At 39.2% G+C, this 19,979-nt stretch overlaps 1 protein-coding gene across 5 annotated transcripts in view; it reads left to right on the top strand.

The window, feature by feature from the left end:
* KIF15 (kinesin family member 15) overlaps window positions 1-19,797 on the top strand; it is a 58,064-nt gene extending 38,267 nt beyond the window's left edge. For 2 of the 5 annotated variants that reach the window (XM_010842122.1, XM_010842120.1), the window contains exons 20-35: window positions 89-254; window positions 2,705-2,855; window positions 3,017-3,102; window positions 4,117-4,186; window positions 4,565-4,651; window positions 5,200-5,304; window positions 6,065-6,187; window positions 8,997-9,143; window positions 9,660-9,761; window positions 10,058-10,222; window positions 12,088-12,197; window positions 13,346-13,415; window positions 14,748-14,785; window positions 16,982-17,147; window positions 17,385-17,516; window positions 17,778-18,386. In XM_010842122.1, the coding sequence (XP_010840424.1) occupies window positions 89-254; window positions 2,705-2,855; window positions 3,017-3,102; window positions 4,117-4,186; window positions 4,565-4,651; window positions 5,200-5,304; window positions 6,065-6,187; window positions 8,997-9,143; window positions 9,660-9,761; window positions 10,058-10,222; window positions 12,088-12,197; window positions 13,346-13,415; window positions 14,748-14,785; window positions 16,982-17,147; window positions 17,385-17,516; window positions 17,778-17,840 (1,781 nt within the window). In that variant the 3' untranslated portion in view covers window positions 17,841-18,386. Of the gene's footprint in view, window positions 1-88; window positions 255-2,704; window positions 2,856-3,016; window positions 3,103-4,116; window positions 4,187-4,564; window positions 4,652-5,199; window positions 5,305-6,064; window positions 6,188-8,996; window positions 9,144-9,659; window positions 9,762-10,057; window positions 10,223-12,087; window positions 12,198-13,345; window positions 13,416-14,747; window positions 14,786-16,969; window positions 17,148-17,384; window positions 17,517-17,777; window positions 18,387-19,754 lie in introns of those variants that run through there. The other 3 variants (XM_010842121.1, XM_010842119.1, XR_825469.1) reach the window with 2 other exon arrangements.
* Window positions 19,798-19,979: the final 182 nt, after the last annotated feature.

The following is a 19,979-nucleotide window of genomic DNA, read 5'->3' as shown; positions in this document are numbered from 1 at the left end:
GGGTACCTATCAAATTTATTTGTCTGTTTTGTAAAAATGCATGTGACAAAAAGCCTGTTTAGATTTATTTTGTGTTTCTTTGTTTTAGTTTTGAAAAGTGAGGTACATGACCTGCGAGTCGTTCTTCATTCTGCAGACAAGGAGCTCTCTTCAGTGAAACTGGAGTACACTTTATTCAGAGAGAGTCAGGAGAAAGAACTCAACAGCCTTTCCGAGAGACACATGCAGGTCCAGCTTCAACTGGATAATGTCAGGTAGAGTTCTGTTCTGCTTTCAAGTTGCCTGATTGGCTTGCCACCTAGGACTACTTAAAGCACAAGTGCTGTTTACCCAGCTCAGGCTAGTTTAAAAAATTCAGGGGTAATTTATTGGGACTTCCCTGGCTGTCCAGTGGTTAGGACTCTGTGCTTTCACTGCTGAGGGCCCAGGATTGACACCTGATCAGGGAGCTAAGACCCAGCACTCTGTTCCAGGTGGGGCCCAGCGTGTGGGGCCACAGGGGGAAAAAATGGTACTTTATTGATACTGGGAAGCCCCAGAGGTGATTTTGGTTTCAGGGACAGACTAGATTGAGTCTCAAACAACACTGTCAGTATGCACTCCCTTCTCTGCCCACCACCCCTGCCAAGCTTTTCTTCCTGTCTTCCTCACTCCTTCGGTGCTCTGCTTCCCTATGTGTATTGCCCTCGTTCTCTTCTCCTGTTAAGAACCTTCCTCTTTTTGACAGGGAACAGACTGCCTCAGACAGCTCCATCTTCTCTCTTCTGGTGTAACAATCCCTGCAAAGAAATAGTGTCTTTCAGTTGCCATATGTCAATCCCAGAGAAAATTGCGGTTATTCTTACTGGAGTCATCTGCTTACTTTTGGACCAGTCATTTACCAAGGGTTGGCCCAGCCTGGGTGATGTGCCTGTTCCCTCTCGAGAGGGAAGGGTGTGCTCTTACTGGACAGTACAAGGTAGACCAGATCAGTAGTAGTCCCCGTTGTCCACCGGAACGCCAGAGGCTGGCTAGTCAGTCAAGTGCTGGTCATCTTGAAACAAAATAATCTTAAAGATGTAAACTGCTTGTTTCCACTTTTTTTTTTCTTACTAATTTCAGCCTTTTGCAAAATATAACTTAAAGCTATCCTATGGTTTTGATGCTGCTTCCTGAGTATCGCAATAACTTAATAGTGGACATTTTGATCATGATACTCTGAGTGTGATATGAGTGTGACTCCTCACTCTAGAAAGGCTACTAATAGACAACCTTGAATTTAATTTTTATAGACTTTGCAAAGACAAAAATCTGTAATGCTTGAGTGGTTTATGAATATACAATAAGGAATTAAAAATAGAGGACAAAAACTTGAGGCCTGCAGGCCACATCATCCATAGACATGTTTTTGTTGGACCTAACCAGTGTGGTGGTCAGGGTTTTTTTGTTTTTTTTTTTTTTTAACTTCTTTTTATTTTATTTTTTTAAAATTTTTTGGTCACGCTGCACAGCATGTGGGATCTTAGTTTCCCAACCAAGGATTGTAGCTCGGAGTCCAAACCACTGGGCCGCCAGGAAGGTTCCCCAGTGTGACTTAAAAAAAAAAAAGCATAACATTTAAAAAATTGAGATCTTTCCTGTAAAGATCCATATTTCAGCATCCTCTTAAAAATCCAACAAGTGGGTGGCTCTGGGCCCACATTCTTGCCTGGCAGCCATCCTTTAGTGGAGGGGGACCCTGTGTTGAGTTCGTGCAACCTCCACTCCCCTGCACCATCTGCCGGCACCAATGCTGGTGATCAATGGCCATTTATCAACACTGGTGCACTGTTCCTTTTTCTTAGACCTGGCATTTGTTTTGAACATCTAAATCACGAAATCTTATCTTGGCTCTGTCATCAATGAATTTTGTGTGATCTTTTTGCACTCTTTAATTATTTGATGTTTTATATATACAATTTGTATCATAAACACATATGTTCCCCTTTCCTATATGTATGGTCTTTAGCAATTTATAATTTGCTGTTTCTGCTCTGCTTGGAGTTTGTGGAACCAGATAGTTCCAGATCTGTTAGCCTTCTGTATACAAGCTGGGACATCTGTTTTGAGTGGTCCAGAGATCAGTTCATTGTTCACTAGTTCTTGGATGAACTCTTGATGTTTGAGTGTGTCACTGTATGTTGCGAAGCAGAATGAGAGGGTGAAAACCTAAAAAGCAGTAAATAATAATCATGTGACTTAAAAAGATAGTTCTATCCTGAAGGAATTTATTCTCTTGTTCAGATCGAAGCCACATTTGCCATCTTGAAAAGTCTTTCTGGATTTGGAGAATATGTGCTGAGTGAATAGAGTTGAGCTAGCAATAAAATTAAGTCAGTGGCCAGTCTTTGGTTTACAAAGGGGTTAGGTCTGGACCTCCCTAAATGAGTCTCATCACCCGAAATTACCGATCAATTAAGCATGTCTGGTTGACTCCATGGGAGAAAGAATGAGGAAATAGGTGGCTGCAGGTTGACACACTCACCCTGTCTTCTCCATCCCCCTCACACTAATGTTTGTGCATCATGACCATTTCACACAAGTCTGTGAGAAGCTTTACATCAGTCAGGCTTCTGTAAGTTGGGAATGGTCTGTAAATGGGATCAGTGAACTGCAGATAAGTCTGGCGAGCAGAACTTCATTTAACGTCTCTATTTACATTTGTAAAAATGTTTTCCTGATAAAGATTAGAAAATGAAAAGCTGCTTGAGAGCAAAACCTGCCTACAGGATTCCTATGACAACTTACAAGAAGTGATGAAGTTTGAAATTGACCAACTTTCAAAAAGCCTCCAAAACTGCAAAAAAGAAAATGAAACTCTGAAATCTGATCTGAATGTAAGTTAAGAAAGGTACTGGTTATTGATGAATTTGTCCTGGATGTATGACTATTTGACCTATTCCTGACTTGTGTAATGGCCCACTGTGGCTACCACGTGGAAGGTATTCCGTGTGTTTGTTGACTACACGTTAAAATCTAATATAACATTGTCTTTTAGAATTTGATGGAGCTTTTTGAGGCAGAAAAAGAACGCAATAACAAATTATTATTACAATTTGAAGAAGATAAAGAAAACAGTTCTAAGTGAGTGCTATTTATCTTTCCCACGGTTGACTAGAATATCATTTACTACTACATTCTTTATCTTGTGGGGCCTTTTTTTTTTAATTGCTATAGCCTGTTAGGTTTTTGTTTTTTTTTTTTTAATTTCAAAATGAATACCAGATTCTTTTGTATAAACAGATATATAGAGAAACTTGATTTTTCAAAACATTTAATAACTGTCTACAGTATTTTTTAAATGAATAGTATTTTTTAAATGAATTGGTGGTGATTAGAATTCGGGACCTTCTGTAAATAAATCACAGTATTTATTATTGGAAGATGGGAACTGGTTTATTTCTACTATAAACCAGTGGAAATTATTTCTGTTCTTTTCTACTATTCTTTCTCTCTCTGTTCCTTTATTCTTGTGGTCCTTAACATGAATGCAGTTGTCTTTCTTCCCTCTCTCAGAGTCCTTCTCCTTGGTGATCTCTCTCAGTCTCTTCGTTTCAGCCAGCAGTAGGATAATGACTCTAGTAAGAAGAATTTGTGTTAGTTTATTCAGCAGATACTTGTAGAGTTCTTACTATGAGACAGATTCTTCTCTAGTTCCTGGTATACAGTAGTGACTCTTATCTATTTGGGAAAGATAGTTAACATTTAGTCATTCATTCAGATGCTTAGTGATAGCCAGCAAGCCAGGCACTATTCTAGTAAATGCCAGGACATTTAGAGGTAAGACGATGAACAAAATATCCCCACCCTTAGGAGGTTTAAATGAGAGATAGGTGATAAGTAAATGCTTCATGTTATGTTAGGGAGTCCTAAGTACTCTGGAGAAAAATAAACTGTCCTGGCACGAAACTGGGTTCTCGTTAAAATAACTACTGAAGAAACTAGTTTAAATTTCTGATCCGAGTGAAATGCAATTCCTAACACTGTGTAGGAAGTTCAGTTGCATTGAATGTCTTTTTGAATGTCTTTTTCATGAATGGACTCAGTTCCCGTTTCCATTGAATGAGTCATGACTAGAAGATAATTCTTCTTTTCCAGAGAAATCTTAGAAGTACTTGAAGCGGTACGTCAGGAGAAACAGAAAGAGATGGCCAAGTGTGAGCAGCAGGTAAATCTCCTATACTCTTAACTATGAAATTTGAAGTTTGTAACTTTTATTCCTGGTATCTAAATAGTTTTGTTATAAAAATTGTTCCAGGTTTCAGATATTGAATATTGGTAATAAAAAGATGGAGTTGGTTATATTATTTTCAGCTCTTGTTTTTCTAACCCCCAGATGGCTGTAATATTAATTTGTTGGTGGCTTCCTGATGGAGACCACAAAATCATTGTCTTTTGGCTCGACTTTTTATTTTCAAATATTATACCTTAGTGTACACTGTTTAATACGAAAAGCAGATTTCAACTCTTTTTTTTTTTGGATATATATGCACGGTTAACTTTGTGATTTAATTCTCTTTCTAAAAATATTAATTTCCCCCCATAGATGGCAAAAGTACAGAAACTAGAGGAGAGTTTGTGTGCTAATGAAAAAGTAATCAGTTCTCTGGAGAAGTCTAGAGACGCTGACAAGGTAGGTTGAGGTTGAGGTTATAGCCCCCTGTGTATTCCTTATAAATGCTGCCTTCACATGCTGGTTTCCTGCTCCCAAGGTGATAGGTAGCCAGCATTTCTGTATGCATTTAGGCTGTGCTCATCTTCCAAAGTTCCTGGAGAATGAGGTCTTTTAAGTTAACTTTCCTCATAACTTGAAGTGCCAACTGTTATGTCACAACTGCAGTGTTTCTAAAACACATCCCTGCCCCCTTTAACTAAGATGCCGTTAATGCAACCTTTTCTCATTGATTGTCAGTCCCCTGATGTGAATAATTAGATATACATTCCTTTTATGTTCAGCTCTTATTCATTCATAAAACCAATGCAAATGATGAAAATATTAGAAAATCATTAAAATATAAATTGATAATATAATGTGATGATATTAATAATGTAATGTGACACATGATATTCTGCTAAAATAAAATTGACTTCTGTTGTCCTTTGGAAAGGTAAACTATTTACCATTAAAGAATGGTCTCTTTGCTGTCACTCGGTATGAAGATACCTTTCTGTCCTTGTCAGGAAGTTGTAACTGACCTCATGAGCCAGATCCAGGAGCTAAGAACCTCAGTCTCTGAGAAAACAGAAACAATAGACACCCTGAGGCAAGAACTGGAGGACATCAATGTAAGTTCTTTCGCCAACAAGATATTAAAATTGAGCACAAGACACAAATGCTTCACACAAAAGCAAGGTTCTGTGTTCACCCAGGTTTGGAAATATGTATTGGTGAGAGCTCAGCATGCTTGGGTATCTGCAGAACCTGCAGAGCCTTTAGTATGCTGACATGCTGTGTGCTTCTCAGGAAGGCAAAGTCACTTTGTAGTGTTCTCAGACCTCACTGACCTGAGAGAGTGCCCTCTCTGCACAGTAGGACATTGCTGATCCAGCCCAGATCAGAAACAGATTGGCTGTTGTCTCTGATTCTTAAGGGTATGTGGTGTTCCTTAATTGCTTAAAAAAAAAAGCATATTTTAGTGATGTTCAGAAATGTCAGTGATTTAAAAAATGAGTTTGTTTTTCTATTATTGGACTTTATCATTTCCTAAAGTAAAGACTTAATCTTTCTGCATATAAACGGTGATGCTTCCTCTGTGCCTTGGGTCAAGGTAAAGTTTTTTGTTAATGTCCCTCACTCCTCTACACCTGATGACAAAACCAGGTGTATTTTCACTGATACCTGCAGGACTTTTCCACTTCTCTTTTGGAATTTATACATTTACTGTTCCATTCCTTCATTCAACAAGTAGTTATTAAACTCATTTGTGTTAATCTGGTCAACATCTTAGAACTGAGACTCATTCTTCAGTTACTAGAGTATTATTACTCTAAAAATAAACTGATAATAAGGCAGACAGATCTTGTATCATAATTTTCTTTTCTGTAGGGCAAATACAACTCTGCTTTGGCTGACAAAGAAGAGAGCAAAGCATTGATTAACAGACAGGAAGCGGACATTCTGGATCTCAAAGAAGCCCTGAGACTGAGAATACTCTCTGAGGACATAGAGGTAGATGTTAACACATCATGACTCTTTTTGCTTTTTTTAGTTGTCAGTATGTTTATGTGTATATTCATGAATAAATATAAGACTTTTTAAAAGGAGTAAGTCATAATTAGGACCATTTTCCCTAAGGTATTACATAATTGGTAGATAACACTGAGCTTGTTATATTTTGTTTAGTTGATTTATCTTCATTCATTTGTGCTAACACCATGCTAAGTTCTTGTAACTAACTCTGTTCTGAAAAGGAAGCAGAGTGGAAATTACACTTACTTGGATGTAGTGGCAACAACAGGGAGCAAAGAAAGGGCTGATTAACTTCAGAGTGGCTTCTTGTGTTTTAGCTAAAACAGATTTTGTTTTGTTGTTGATGTAAATGTATTTTTTAAAATTAAGCAGTACTGTCATGTGGTTCAAACTTAAAAGTATATAAAGCAATATCCTTGTGTATCCTTCCAGAAATATTTTTGGCTAGTCCTGTATACCTTGATGAGAACTCACTATGTATACTGCTTTGCACTTGCTTTACAAATAGTTCTCTTGCTACCCATGAAACAAATTCAACGAGTATTTACTGAACCCTCCTGTCATACAACCTGTACTTGTTTTGCATTTGGGAATAGAAGAATGATTGAAACACAGTTATTTACCATGAAGCATGCAGTCTAACTTAAGAGGTAGATGTGTTACAAGGTAATAAAAGGCTTGGGATCCCAGAAAAGGAAGCAGTTATGCCTGGAGAATTCCTAAGAGCTCCCAGAAGGAGATAGTATTTGTACAGGACTTTTCTAGGGAGGGAAGCATGGCAGTTGTGAATGTTTGTGGAGGATCCCCATCAAGGGGAATAGTTAGTTGTGAGTGGCTAAAGATGCAAGAGCTGAGGCGGAGTAGTTTCCCGAAGGAGAACTGTAGTGACCCAGGAACCGCTCTGAAGTCAGCAAAATACAAATTGAAATAAGAATTATTTTTTGATGTTATAACTGGTGAATATTAAGACTTGAAGATATGCAGAGAAAGAGGATTACTTGAACTTTTGGTGAAGTTTAAGTTCAACCTTTTGGGAGGTGGTCTGGTAATAACATGTAGCCTTAAATTTTTTGCATATGCTTCAAATTTGCACAGTTAGAAATTTAGCCTAAAAGTAATAATCTAGATCTGGAGGTGGGCATGGCACCCCACTCCGGTATTCTTGCCTGGAGAATCACCATGGACAGAGGAGCCTGGCAGGCTACAGTCCATGGGGTCAAAAAGAGTTGGACACGACTGAGTGACTAAGCACATCACAAAATAATCTAGATATTAGAATAAGATGCATATAGTAGTGAGAAATTCAGGTCAATTAAAATATTTAGTGGAAGGTTAAATGGTACATCCATAAGATGAAATAGAGCCCACTCAATGAAAATTATATACAGTAAGTCACCTACATATGAACGAGTTCCGTTTCGAGAGTGCATTTTTAAGTCCAAAAAAGATTTTTTGGCCGTGCTGTGTCTTTATCGCTGCATGTGGCTTTCTGTAGTTGTGGCGAATGGTGGCTACTCTCTAGTTGAGATGCTTGGGCCTCTCATTGCAGTGGCTTCTCTTGTTGCAGAGCCCGAGCTCTAGGGTGTTTGGGCTTCAGTAATTGTTGCACATGAGCATCACTCCTGCTTTTACACTTGCTTCTGGACACCCTGGGCTTGAAATAAAGATACTGTACTGCTACTACTATATACAGTAGTATACAGTGAAGTGCACAAAAGCACAACCATTTGCAGAGGATGCACACCTGTGACAATGTGTGCCAGACACCTGAACTAACTTCCATGATTGGACATGCAAATATACATTTACACCTTTGAAAGGTCACAACTTGAAGGTTCATATGTAGGGAACTTACTGTCATAAAAATAAGTATATGGGGAGATCTTGTGGTCTATCAAGTATATGTGTGCATACTATGATGTATATGTAATATTGTATGTTTAATGTATATGTAATATACACTATTATACACACACACACACGCACGCATACATGCACAGGGCTTCCCTGGTGGCTCAGATGGTAAAGAATCCACCTGCAATGTGGGAGACCCAGGTTTGATCTCTGGGTTGGGAAGATCCACTGGAGAAGGGAATGGTTAACCACTCCAGTAGTCTTGCCTGGGAGAATCCCATGGACAGAGGAGTCTAGCAGACTACAGTCCATGGGGTCTCAAAGAGTTGGACACAACTGAGCAGGTACCACTTTCACTTTCATGCATGCATATTTGGAAAGTTAGGTGGAACAGATGCTGCTCTAATTTGGTAGAGATTACATACACTGTGGATGTAGGAATTGTGCATGCAACCTCTGGGACTTCTAATTGTCTCTGCCATTTTCTATCAAGCTGCTCCCCGGAAACTTTGATGGCCTGTGACACTCTAACACAATTAGCTGAGGAGTACTTGTCTTTATAACTGTTTACCTTCCCATGTATAGAATCTATTGGAGAGACAGCAGGTAAACTAGAGACCAATGCCTGGAGTCCTCCCAAGGCGAGAGAGATCAGCTTTGATTCCATGGGGGTGAGGGGAGAGAGGAGCAGAGAGCAGTGAGACTTCAGTCTGGCTACTTAAATGAATTTACTGTAATATTTATCTCTAGATGTGATGACTTAAATATTAACTGCTTGGTTTATCTTATAATGGATTAGCATACAAGCCAAAAAAAAGTTTTCACTTAAAACTTTCCTAGCACTTTAAAAATCCTGCATAGTAATGATTTGTAAATTGATATTGGAGTGGCACAATTAAGAGAGTCTTCTTCCGTGGGCCTTGTCCCCTAACAGAAGGACATGCTCTGTGAGGACCTGGCTCATGCCACTGAGCAGCTGAACATGCTCACCGAGGCCTCGAAAAAGCACTCAGGGCTTCTGCAGTCGGCCCAGGAGGAGCTGACCAAGAAGGATGCCCTCATCCAGGAACTTCAGCATGAGGTGAGATGCAGGGGGAACATTACTCAGGATGGGCATGGGGGTAGGGGAAGCAGGGCTGCATTGTGGTTGAGCTATGAGGTCCCCACCTTGGGTAATTCTCCTCATTCAGAAAAGCAGGCTAGCAGGGTGTGTAGCTGGGCTCTTAACAGGTTGCTTCTTTGTGTTCAGACTTGCATGGCTGTCCTCCTACCCACCCTCGACCCTTGACACATGCCAGCAAGTTCTGACTACTATGGCAAAAGGTTATGGCTGACTTCCATCCTCATTTTGGCTATTGTGGTTTTATATTTTGTAATTTTCCTCAGATGACCCTGTGATTACTTGTGAAGCTTAAAAAGAAAGTTTCTTTTAAAGTGGAAATAAATTTGTGAGAGAAATTTCAAATTATCAAACAGGTCATGAAAAAAATAACATAAGAAGTCCATTTCCACATGCCCAGGGAAGACTGTCTATTCTAATTGGATCATGTCCCCATGTTATTATCTAATCTGTAAACTCCTGTTCAATTTTCCCCAGCTAAATCAAAAGAAAGAGGAAGTAGAACAGAAAAAGAACGAATATAACTTCAAAATGAGGCAACTAGGACATGTGATGGATTCTGCTGTCAATTATCCCCAGGTACTTTTCATAAACGAGTGCATTTCAGGAGGAATAAGCGATTTTGTGAACAATGAAAGCTGAAAATTGCTAAGACTAGCTTTGTCTTTACAGAAAAAGATTGTCACAAACACCTTCTCTGTTTTTTTGTTTTTGATGAAAAGGTACCAGTGTTTTATTTGTTTTACTTGGACAAGAATTAGGATAACAAACGATGTGTGGCCTGTGTATTTTCTTCATGTGTGACATATACATTTACCATGAAATCTTTGTAACTACTTCATCAGGTATTTGGATGAAATTTGATTTTATTTTAGAGCCCTAAAACACCACCACATTTTCAAACACATTTGGCAAAACTCCTGGAAACGCAAGAACAAGAGATAGAAGACTGGAAAGCCTCTAAGATTTCTTTGCAACACCTGATAACAAAACTCAATGAAGAGAGAGAAGTCAAAAATGCTGAGATTCTCAGGATAAAGGTAACTGGGTAATTTTTTTCAATGAATTTAATGTTGCAAAATAAGCAGTATCTTTCATGATGACTGAGGATCCACAATTCAAAAGGAACAAAACTGAAGTGTAAGATGCAGAAAAGTTTTCCTCTCAGCCCAACTCCAAGCTACCTGGTTTGCTGTCCCTGAAAGTTCTGGGTGGAGTCAGTTTCTGAGAGCTTTTCAATGCATGTATAGCCAGGTGTTAAAACAGTCTCCCTGTCCCTTTTTTTTTCCCTTGTGATGGTGTCATATCATACAGGCTGCACCAGCTACTCTCATGACAGTGCTGTGAGACTTTTAGATCTTTGCTGGTTTAATAGCTGGAACACATTATCTCGTATTTTTTAATTTGTGCTTTTATTATTAAGAGTCAGATTGAGCATCTTTTAGTTTTTTGCTTCTATGAGCTATATATACTTCATCCATTTTTCTGTTGTTGAACTTTTTCTTAATGAGCTACAGGTGTTCTTCGTATATTAGAGAGATTTGCTTTTGTCTGTGATAGTGAAAAAGTGCTTTTCTCTTGTTTGCCATTTCTTTAAAGTTCCTTCTAAGGTTTTTCACCTCACTCGTGGAGGGTATGGTTTTTGTGTGTGGGAGAGTGTGTTTAGGGCGAGGTTATGGCTAGAAGGTGTGTGAAGGAGTGCCTGGGTAAGTGTAGTGTGGGTGTTGGGGGGCAGCGGGTAGGGAGGGTGTGATGCTCCATAGAAGATCGTCTGTGAGCTCATCGCTCTGCAGTGAGTATTTGTTTTAGAACAAAATTACCTTACTATGCGAATAGGATAGAGGGGATCATTTTTATTACCCAGATAGATACAATCTTGGTACTTAGAAGAAATTGGGTCAGGTTAAAAGAAATAAAAAAATAGATAAGCAGAAGTAAATCAATATGGTTGCTCCAGGATTTAACCTGGTAGGTAGTCCAGGGGTTAAGAATCCCCCTGCTAATGCAGGGGACACAAGTTGGATCCCTGGTCTGGGAAGATCCCACATGCTGCGGAGCAGCTAAGCCCATGCACCGCAACTGCTGAGTCCATGCGACCTTGAGCCCATGCTCTGCAACAAGAGAAACTTCCACCATGAAAAGCCCAGGCACTGCAACTAGAGCAACCCCTTGCTTAGCAATGAAGACCCAGCACAGCCAAAAATAGATAAATAAAATAAAAAAGAACATTCCTTACAGACAAGTATTTATTTCTTCTGGATGGTTGTGTTCATGATTTTCAAGTTAGAATACAGTTAAGTGTTTTGAGGCTGTGGCACATCAGTTTTTTTAAAAAATTAGAATCTATGAAATAGAATCAAATAGAATATTTACCAAAGTAGATAACTTTTGTTCATCTTTTCTCATAAAGGAATTTTAATGATTTAATTAAATCATTAAAATCAAGTTTAATTTTGATGTGATTTTTTGTTTTGGTGCCACAACAAGGTCTTCCTTGCAGCACACGCCATCTCTTGTTGTGTCACGCAGGCTCCAGAGCCCTTATGTTTAGTTGTGGTGGCTCACAGGCTTAGTTGCCCCATGGCATGTGGGATCTTTGTTCCTCGATCAGGGATCAAACCCACGCCCCCTGCAACGGAAGTCTTAACCACTGGACCACTAGGGAAGTCTGATTTGTGTGATATTGATAAAGGACTATGTTTAAGACAGTAGGGATTTGAAAATCAATCACATTCCCAGCCCCCAAGAGCTTCTCATCATCTCCTTTTTAATCCAGGGATGTGCAGAACAGTGTTCAGTGCGTGGAGGGAACTTAAAACACAATACCTGTCTTAATATGGCCTGGGGAGCAGAATAATGTCTACTATCATATGTTTTCTGAAAAGACCTGATTTGATGTTTTTAGGAGCAGTTGTGTGAAATGGAAAACCTACGCCTGGAGGCTGAGCAGTTAAGAGAGAAAAACTGGCTCCTGCAAGGTCAACTGGACGATATCAAAAGACAGAAGGACAGCAGGTAAGAAAGAGCCTCAAGAGCTCCGTGGGCTGAATCTTGGCCTGCCTGGGTACCACTGAGTGAATGAGGTCGGAATAGGTTTCACAGCGTGTGCGATGTTTCTCGATGATCCAGGAGCTGCTTCATCAGTTGCTTCTCCATCAGGTCTAATGAGGGGGTTTTCCAGAGATGGAGAAGGTCATCATGATCTTGCCCACCCTGATGACCTTTTTATTGCTGTAGAGCTGTTGAAATTAATTTCAAATATGTGAAATAAATACTTGAACTAAACTGTCTACTTGTATCTGAAAGAGGGGTTGGAGCTTGGGGAGCAGATATGTCAACAAGATAAGGCTTAAGGTTCTGCCTGCAGAAAAAGAATTTCCTTGGTTTTGCTTCATGGCTTCCAGTGGAGAGAAAGCTTCTGGGAAGAACTTTATAGAGGGGTGTTCTCTTAGGTCTGGGTAGGTGAGTGTGTGTGTATGTGTTGGTTTTGACTCAGGCAGCTTTCTAGTTGTATCTGCTAATGGCCCAGCATCTTGTCAGGGGCAGCCACACCCGGGCTATGTCCTCTCTGTTGCTTGAAAGCCGTGTGATATTGGACTAAACCTGAGTCTTTAGCACTGAAAGCACAGATTCCTAACTACTGGACCACCAGGAAGTTCCTCCTAGATGGTTCTTTCAAGTTTTAGTGAGCAAAGGAGATGGTCATTTTATTAAGCGTCCTCTTCTAGGGATTTACCTTCCCCTTCTGAGTGATTCTGATGTAGGTAGCTCCTAGTCTGCTCACCTAGTTTCCATATGCTCCACCCCCATGTCCAGGCGCATTAAAGAAAAGCATTGTACATCGTATACTGTTTTTTATCAAGAGTTAGTTTAAGCATGGAACACAGAACATTTTCAGGTCATTTATAAAACCACAATTTAAAATACTTCATAGCCTTGTGTTCCTTATATGAGGAGCCATACAGAACCTTCTTCATGAAAGATTAGAAGAAAGTTACATTCCAGGGGTCAGCCTGTTTGATAACTGATGTTTCATTGGAGCAGTCAGATTCCTTCATTCAAATACCACACACCTTGGCATTGTTGTATGTGTAGTAGATGTGAAATTGACTCTTGAATAAATTTGACAGTGTTTTCCCATCCTCCCTTCCTAATCTATGTAGCAGACAGAATCATTCAGACAGTCAACAGCTGAAGAATGAAGAAGAAGTGATCAAAGAAAGACTTGCTAAAGTATGATTTTTTTTTTAATATAATAGTTGTTTTCCTTGTCTGAGACATGCTTTTATAATTAGCATTCATGGTTATATATTTTAGAAATCATTTTATTATTGAAATTTTGTCTTTTTTGTATTCCCACTGTTAAGTTTGATATTTATCATCATTATTTGGCTATAGTTGAAAATTGAGAGTGAAGTAGTCTTCATGCCTAAATAGTAAGCCCATTGTTCACATAGAGTTCTCCATTTAGAAGCAAGTATCCTATTTGAAGCATTAAAGGGCACAGTATGTGTGTGTATTTGGGATTATGGAAAGGGATATCCCCCCCATTTTTTTTTTTTTTTTGAAGTATAGTTGATTTACAGTATTGTGTTAGTTTCTGGTATACAGCAAAGTGATTGTTATATCTATATGTGTATTCTTTTTCATATTCTTTTCCATTGTGTTTTATTATAAGATATTGAATATAGTTCCTATACTATACAGTAGGACTTTGTTGTTTATCTGCTTTACACACAGTAGTCTAAATCTGCTAATCCCAAATTCCTAATTTATCCCTCCCCTCCTTTCCTTTTTGGTAACCAGAAATTTGTTTTCTATGTCTGTAAGTCTGTTTCTGTTTCATAAATAAGCTCATTTGTATCATTTTTTTAGATTCTATCTATAAGTGATACCATAAGATGCTTGTCTTTGTTTGACTTACTTCACTTAATATGATAATCTCTAGTGGAGAAGGCGATGGCACCCCACTCCAGTACTCTTGCCTGGAAAATCCCATGGACTGAGAAGCCTGGTGGGCTGCAGTCCATGGGGTCACTAAGAGTTGGACATGACTGAGTGACTTCACTTTCACGCATTGGAGAAGGAAATGGCAACCCGCTCCAGTGTTCTTGCCTGGAGAATCCCAGGGACGGGGGAGCCTGGTGGGCTGCCGCCTGTGGGGTCGCACAGAGTCAGACACGACTGAAGCGACTTAGCAGCAGCAGCAGCAGGTCCATCCATGTGGCTGCAAATGGCAATATTTCATTCTTTTTTTATGACTGAGTAATAGTCCATTGTCTATATGTACCATATCTTCTTTATCCATTCCTCTATTGATGGACATTTGGTTGTTTCCATATATTGGCTGTTGTAAATAGTGCTTCTATGAATACTGAGGTATGATTGTATATTAAAAAGGATGTTGCTTTTTTTATTATTTATCAGTATTTTATATTATTATAAAATAATATTTTATTATCATGGTTTTATTACCATGAGTGGACTAGTTACTTTCAGTGTTTTGTTTAGCAATGTTAATAACTTAAGCCATTTTTTCTTTTTCTTTCTTTAATCCTCTTATAGAATAAATTGGTGGAAGAAATGCTGAAAATGAAAGGAGAGTAAGTACACTCTTGTAATTCAAGTTGTTGTTGACCTTCTCTTTATTAATACCAAGCAGTATTTCTCTAAAGGAAGAAATAATTATTATAACCACAAGGTAAGAAAATTCTTTGCTTTCTGTAATAGTGAACACAGTATGTGAACACAGTAGGTGGTTACAAAATTCTTGCCTTAAATGCCTCTTGCCAAAGGGGTTCCTCGTGTGAAGCCATTAAAAAAATATATATATCTTAAAGAAGTAAGTGCTAGGAAAACTTTAGTTTCCCTGGGGCAATTGATGGGTTTTCGCTTCTTGGACAGTGTGACCAATGAGAACCAACCAGATTTCCTTCTCAACTTCATTTAAAACCTTGAGGCCCTCTCAGACCCATAGATGAATACTCTGAATTCTTCTGGTCTTGACTTTAGGTTTCTTTATATGTTCTCTATGGACATAATTTTATTTTATTCATTTAGTTTCATGTTTTAACTTATGTAATCTTATAAACTGCCTCAGTTCAGTTCAGTTCAGTTCAGTAGCTCAGTCGTGTCCGACTCTTTGCGACCCCATGAATCACAGCACACCAGGCCTCCCTGTCCATCACCAACTCCCGGAGTTCACTCAAACTCATGTCCATCGAATTGGTGATGCCATCCAGCCATCTCATCCTCTGTCATCCCCTTCTCCTGCCCCCAATCCCTCCCAGCATCAGAGTCTTTTCCAATGAGTCAACTCTCTGCAATGTGGTGGGTTCAAAAGGACTTTATCAGGGGAAAAATACTCAGAGGAGTGCTCAAGATTGTGCCTTAGCCAAAATTAGCATGCCTGCAGGGCAAGTTGAGAAAAACCAGTATCTGGCAGTGGCATAGAGATAACCATGCTCAGCTCAGACCGGTTATTATTTACTAATTTTGGGGAACTGGGTGTGCTTCTCCTCTGCCTTTCTTCTCCCAAACTGAGTTTTTATAAAAATTAAATGGGTAGGAAACTGTAGTGTCTGCCATGCCACAAAGCCTTTTTTTTCATCAAACAAAAGCAAAGTACTTAAGACAAATGCAGAACAGCTCCAGGTCAATTAGGAAAACATCAGTGCCACCCACACTGTCCTGAGGTTCCACGGAATGTAGTCTGAAAACACTGCCCCAGGAATTGTTGGCTCTAAATGATATATTCTGTGTATTACATCATTTAAATTATCAGTGTTGTATTCCATATGCATTGTAAAATAAATTAAAAGTATTTGTTTCTTTGGGAAGGTTATAGGATTAAGTTAGTTTTGTGAAATTCTGTATAATTTTTTGGTAATCCTTTTTCCTTTCCCTTTTGAACACTTAGTTGTTTTTGAACACTTTTTCTTCAACTTTTTTTTATATTGGAGTATAGTTGATTAACAATGTTATGTTAGTTTCAAGTGTACAGTAAAGTGATTCAGTTATATGTTTCTGTTCTTTTTCAAATTCTTTTCCCATTTAGATTATTACACAATATTGAGCAGAGTTCTTGTGCTATACAGTAGGCCCTTCTTGGTTATCTGTTTTAAATACAGTGGTGTATACAAGCCCGTCCCACACTCCCCGTCTACTTCTCTCTGCCACCCTTTCCCCTGGTAACTGTAAGTTCATTCTTCAAGTCTGTCAGTCTGTTTCTGTTTTATAAGTAAGTTCATTTGTATAATTTTTTTAGATTCCACATATAAGCAATATCATAGGTTATTGGTCTTTCTCTGTCTGGCTTATTTCAATCAGTATGACAATCTCTGGGGTAACCCTTCTTTTTAATGTTTATTTTCAAGTGATAGTTGCATAAAGTGCACATCCTTGAAGAAATGACTACTCTCCCATCGTCTGAGAACCAGTTTTTGAAATCAGAAATGATTACTCTAAGGGGCACTGAATAAATCTTGCAGACTCTAATAATACTTAAGTAACAGTTTCCTCCAAGGGCTACATCTAAAAATCTGCATTCTAACTTTTTGTTGTCTAAAAAAATGGATTATGGAACTTTGAAAAATGTAAGTTTGGGGTAAGCAAGCATTAAAAAAAAAAAGCTTATATTGCAACTCTTGCTGTCTTCCTGTTCTGTCAGAAGGGGAGGACTGAATATTAGTGATACTTTCAAATCAAAATCCTGGGCTTGGGTGACAAATGTCTGATTTGAGTACTGTCTTATACTTGTGTCCCTTTGGAATATTATAACTCGATAGTTACCATTACAGCCTGGAGCAGCTCCAGAGCACCCTTCAGAACAAAGAGACTGACTACCTGACGATGACTGAGGAAGTCAAACGAGTCAGAATGTTGGAGTTTAAAGCATTCCAAGAAAAGGAACAACTGAGATCAAAGTTCGAAGAGCTGAAAGAAGAAAAAGAGAGAACATGCCAGGTGCATTTGTGTGTTGGTTTTATGAACAGAGCCGATCAGCATAAGGGTGCTGGCTGCGATTGGGCACCCTGTAGTTGAGAGTTGCTCAGAGCACGTAGAGATGTGTGGTCACGAAAGCTGGGAGCCTGGGCTCTGTCTCTCCCTCCCTCTCCTCCTGGAAGGCATGCAGTAATGTTATTTTAAATGAAAAATTCAAAGCAGCTCATTTTTACCTTCCCTGTATTGATTTCCCTACAGGAGATGGAAATGTTAAGGAAACAGGTGGAGTGTCTGGCCGAGGAGAACGGAAAGTTGGTGGGTCACCAAAACCTCCATCAGAAGATCCAATACGTAGTGCGGTTGAAGAAGGAAAATGTCAGGCTTACTGAGGTAAACTCCTGATTGTTCTAAATAGGCTCATTCTAATTTTTAAATGATTATTTAATTAAAATTTAATTATTGAATCACTCAACTACTTGGAAAAAAAGTTGGCCACTGCTAGTCCAAGCGTAATTCGGTTATCGTACCCATGAGATTCTTGTTTACCGTTAAGAGTTTATCAGTGGAAATTTAAACTTAATGCATTCTGAGAATACTTCTTCCTATAAGAATTAGAGCCTACATTTTTTTTTCTTTTCTTTTTCTTACCAGGAGTCAGAAAAGTTGCGTGCTGAAAATTTATTTTTAAAAGAAAGGAAAAAGAATGAGCCATAAAGATCCTGATCAACTGCCTACCTTGTTGGGAGAATTTTTTTCCCCTTTTATAAAAGTAAGAGCTACCCATGCCTACTTAGTAGAGCTGAATTAAGAGCCATGACTATTAATGGTGTACGTGGGGGCAGGGGCTGGGGGTGGTGGCTGACCCTCAAGTTTCTGAACACCGCATCTGTACATACCTGTGGCAACTGGCAGTCTGCAGTTAGAGGCTGCCATTTCAAAGCTTTTAAAGTCACCTGTAAATATTGGAAAACCTTTTCCTTTTTAAAATAAAAGCCTGTAACTGAGGCTTTACAGGGAAACAGGGATGTTGGCCAGATTAATTTTTTCCTTCTATACTGCCATAATCTCCTTTGCGTCTTGCATCAGAAACTCCAACAATATTACAGGGGTTTCAAAACTTCCAGTGAAGTTAGTGACTCCGCAGTGTGTATGGATAGCAGACTTGTTAATATAGATTATTTTTATATTCCTTGAAGTGTTCTCGGGAGCCTTTTTTGTGACTGTAAATATGGCCTTTTTAAAAATATAATAAAATACTTTAAAAATATACATTTTAATAATGTAATTTATAGTGTTCATTCATCATATACTTATTGAGTATATATATTTAAATATATACTTACTGAGCAGCTGCTATATGCCAGGCACTGGTCATCAGTGATCAAAGCCAACAGAAACCCTGCCCTTGTTACAGGGAAGAATTGAGTCCATGTTGGATCTGTTTCTTTCACTTTAACCTTTGCTTCCCATTAGTTTTGTTCACTGAAAGATATTGTCTGTACATAATAGCCTGCCTCAGAGAACCCTGTCCCTCTGGCCTGAATGTTAAACCAAAATGCCTTTGTTCAGGATCCTGTCTACCTGTGGATGACTACAGAAAAGAAGGAATTAACACATCCCCTCCCGGGACTGGCCATTCCAGGAGATATTTGCCAGAATAATGGTCTTTTTACTTTACTTCTTCACCTCTCCCACTCTGTTCTATAAAGGAAACTGGCATCCAGACCCCAATAAGATGGTAGCTTTGAGACTTTAGTCTACCATCATCTCAGTCTGCTGGCTTTCCAAATAAAGTCATATTCCTTGCCTCAACACATCATCTCTTGGTTAATTGGTCTGTCATGCAGCGAGCAGAACAAGCCTGGACTCTGTAACACCCTTAAAGAACTTCTGTGTATCAGCACTTTTTATTTATTGGGAGTAACCGACTCGATGGACATGAGTTTGAGTGAACTCCGGGAGTTGGTGATGGACAGGGAGGCCTGGCATGCTGCGATTCATGGGGTCACAAAGAGTCGGACACGACTGAGTAACTAAACTGAACTGAATATTCCATTTTGTAGACATGCCACATTTTATTTACTTACCTCTCAGCGGACATTTTGTTACCAAACCAAACTTGGGTTAGCTCACCACATCTCCGTATGCAGTAAAGCCAATCACCTGACACCAGGTTGTGGTGAAGAAAGGTGCAGGGTTCACTGCAGGGCACCAACTCCCCTACAGATTTCAGCAAAGCATTTTTAAAGGTAAGGTGAGGGAGAGGTGTCCCAGGGTTTGTAGTCAGTTTGTGCCCCATTCTCTGATTGGCTTTAGAAAAAGCAGAGGAACCAGAGATCAAATTGCCAGCATCTGCTGGATCATCGAAAAAGCAAGAGAGTTCCAGAAAAACATCTATTTCTGCTTTATTGACTATGCCAAAGCCTTTGACTGTGTGGATCACAATAAACTGGAAAATTCTGAAAGAGATGGGAATACCAGACCTCCTGATCTGCCTCTTGAGAAACCTGTATGCAGGTCAGGAAACAAAAGTTAGAAGTGGACATGGAACAACAGACTGGTTCCAGATAGGAAAAGGAGTCTGTCAAGGCTGTATATTCTCACCCTGCTTATTTAACTTCTGTGCAGAGTACATCATGAGAAACCTGGGCTGGAAGAAGCACAAGCTGGAATCAAGATAGCCGGGAGAAATATCAGTAACCTCAGATATGCAGATGACACCACCCTTATGGCAGAAAGCAAAGAGGAACTAAAGAGCCTCTTGATGAAAGTGAAAGAGGAGAGTGAAAAAGTTGGCTTAAAGCTCAGCATTCAGAAAACAAAGATCATGGCATCTGGTCCCATCACTTCATG

The sequence above is a fragment of the Bison bison genome, unplaced genomic scaffold, assembly GCF_000754665.1.
Source record: "Bison bison bison isolate TAMUID 2011002044 unplaced genomic scaffold, Bison_UMD1.0 scf7180017864171, whole genome shotgun sequence".
NCBI lineage: Eukaryota > Metazoa > Chordata > Mammalia > Artiodactyla > Bovidae > Bison > Bison bison.
Note: the sequence above shows the minus strand (reverse complement) of the source record. Positions and strands in the feature narration are given on the sequence as shown.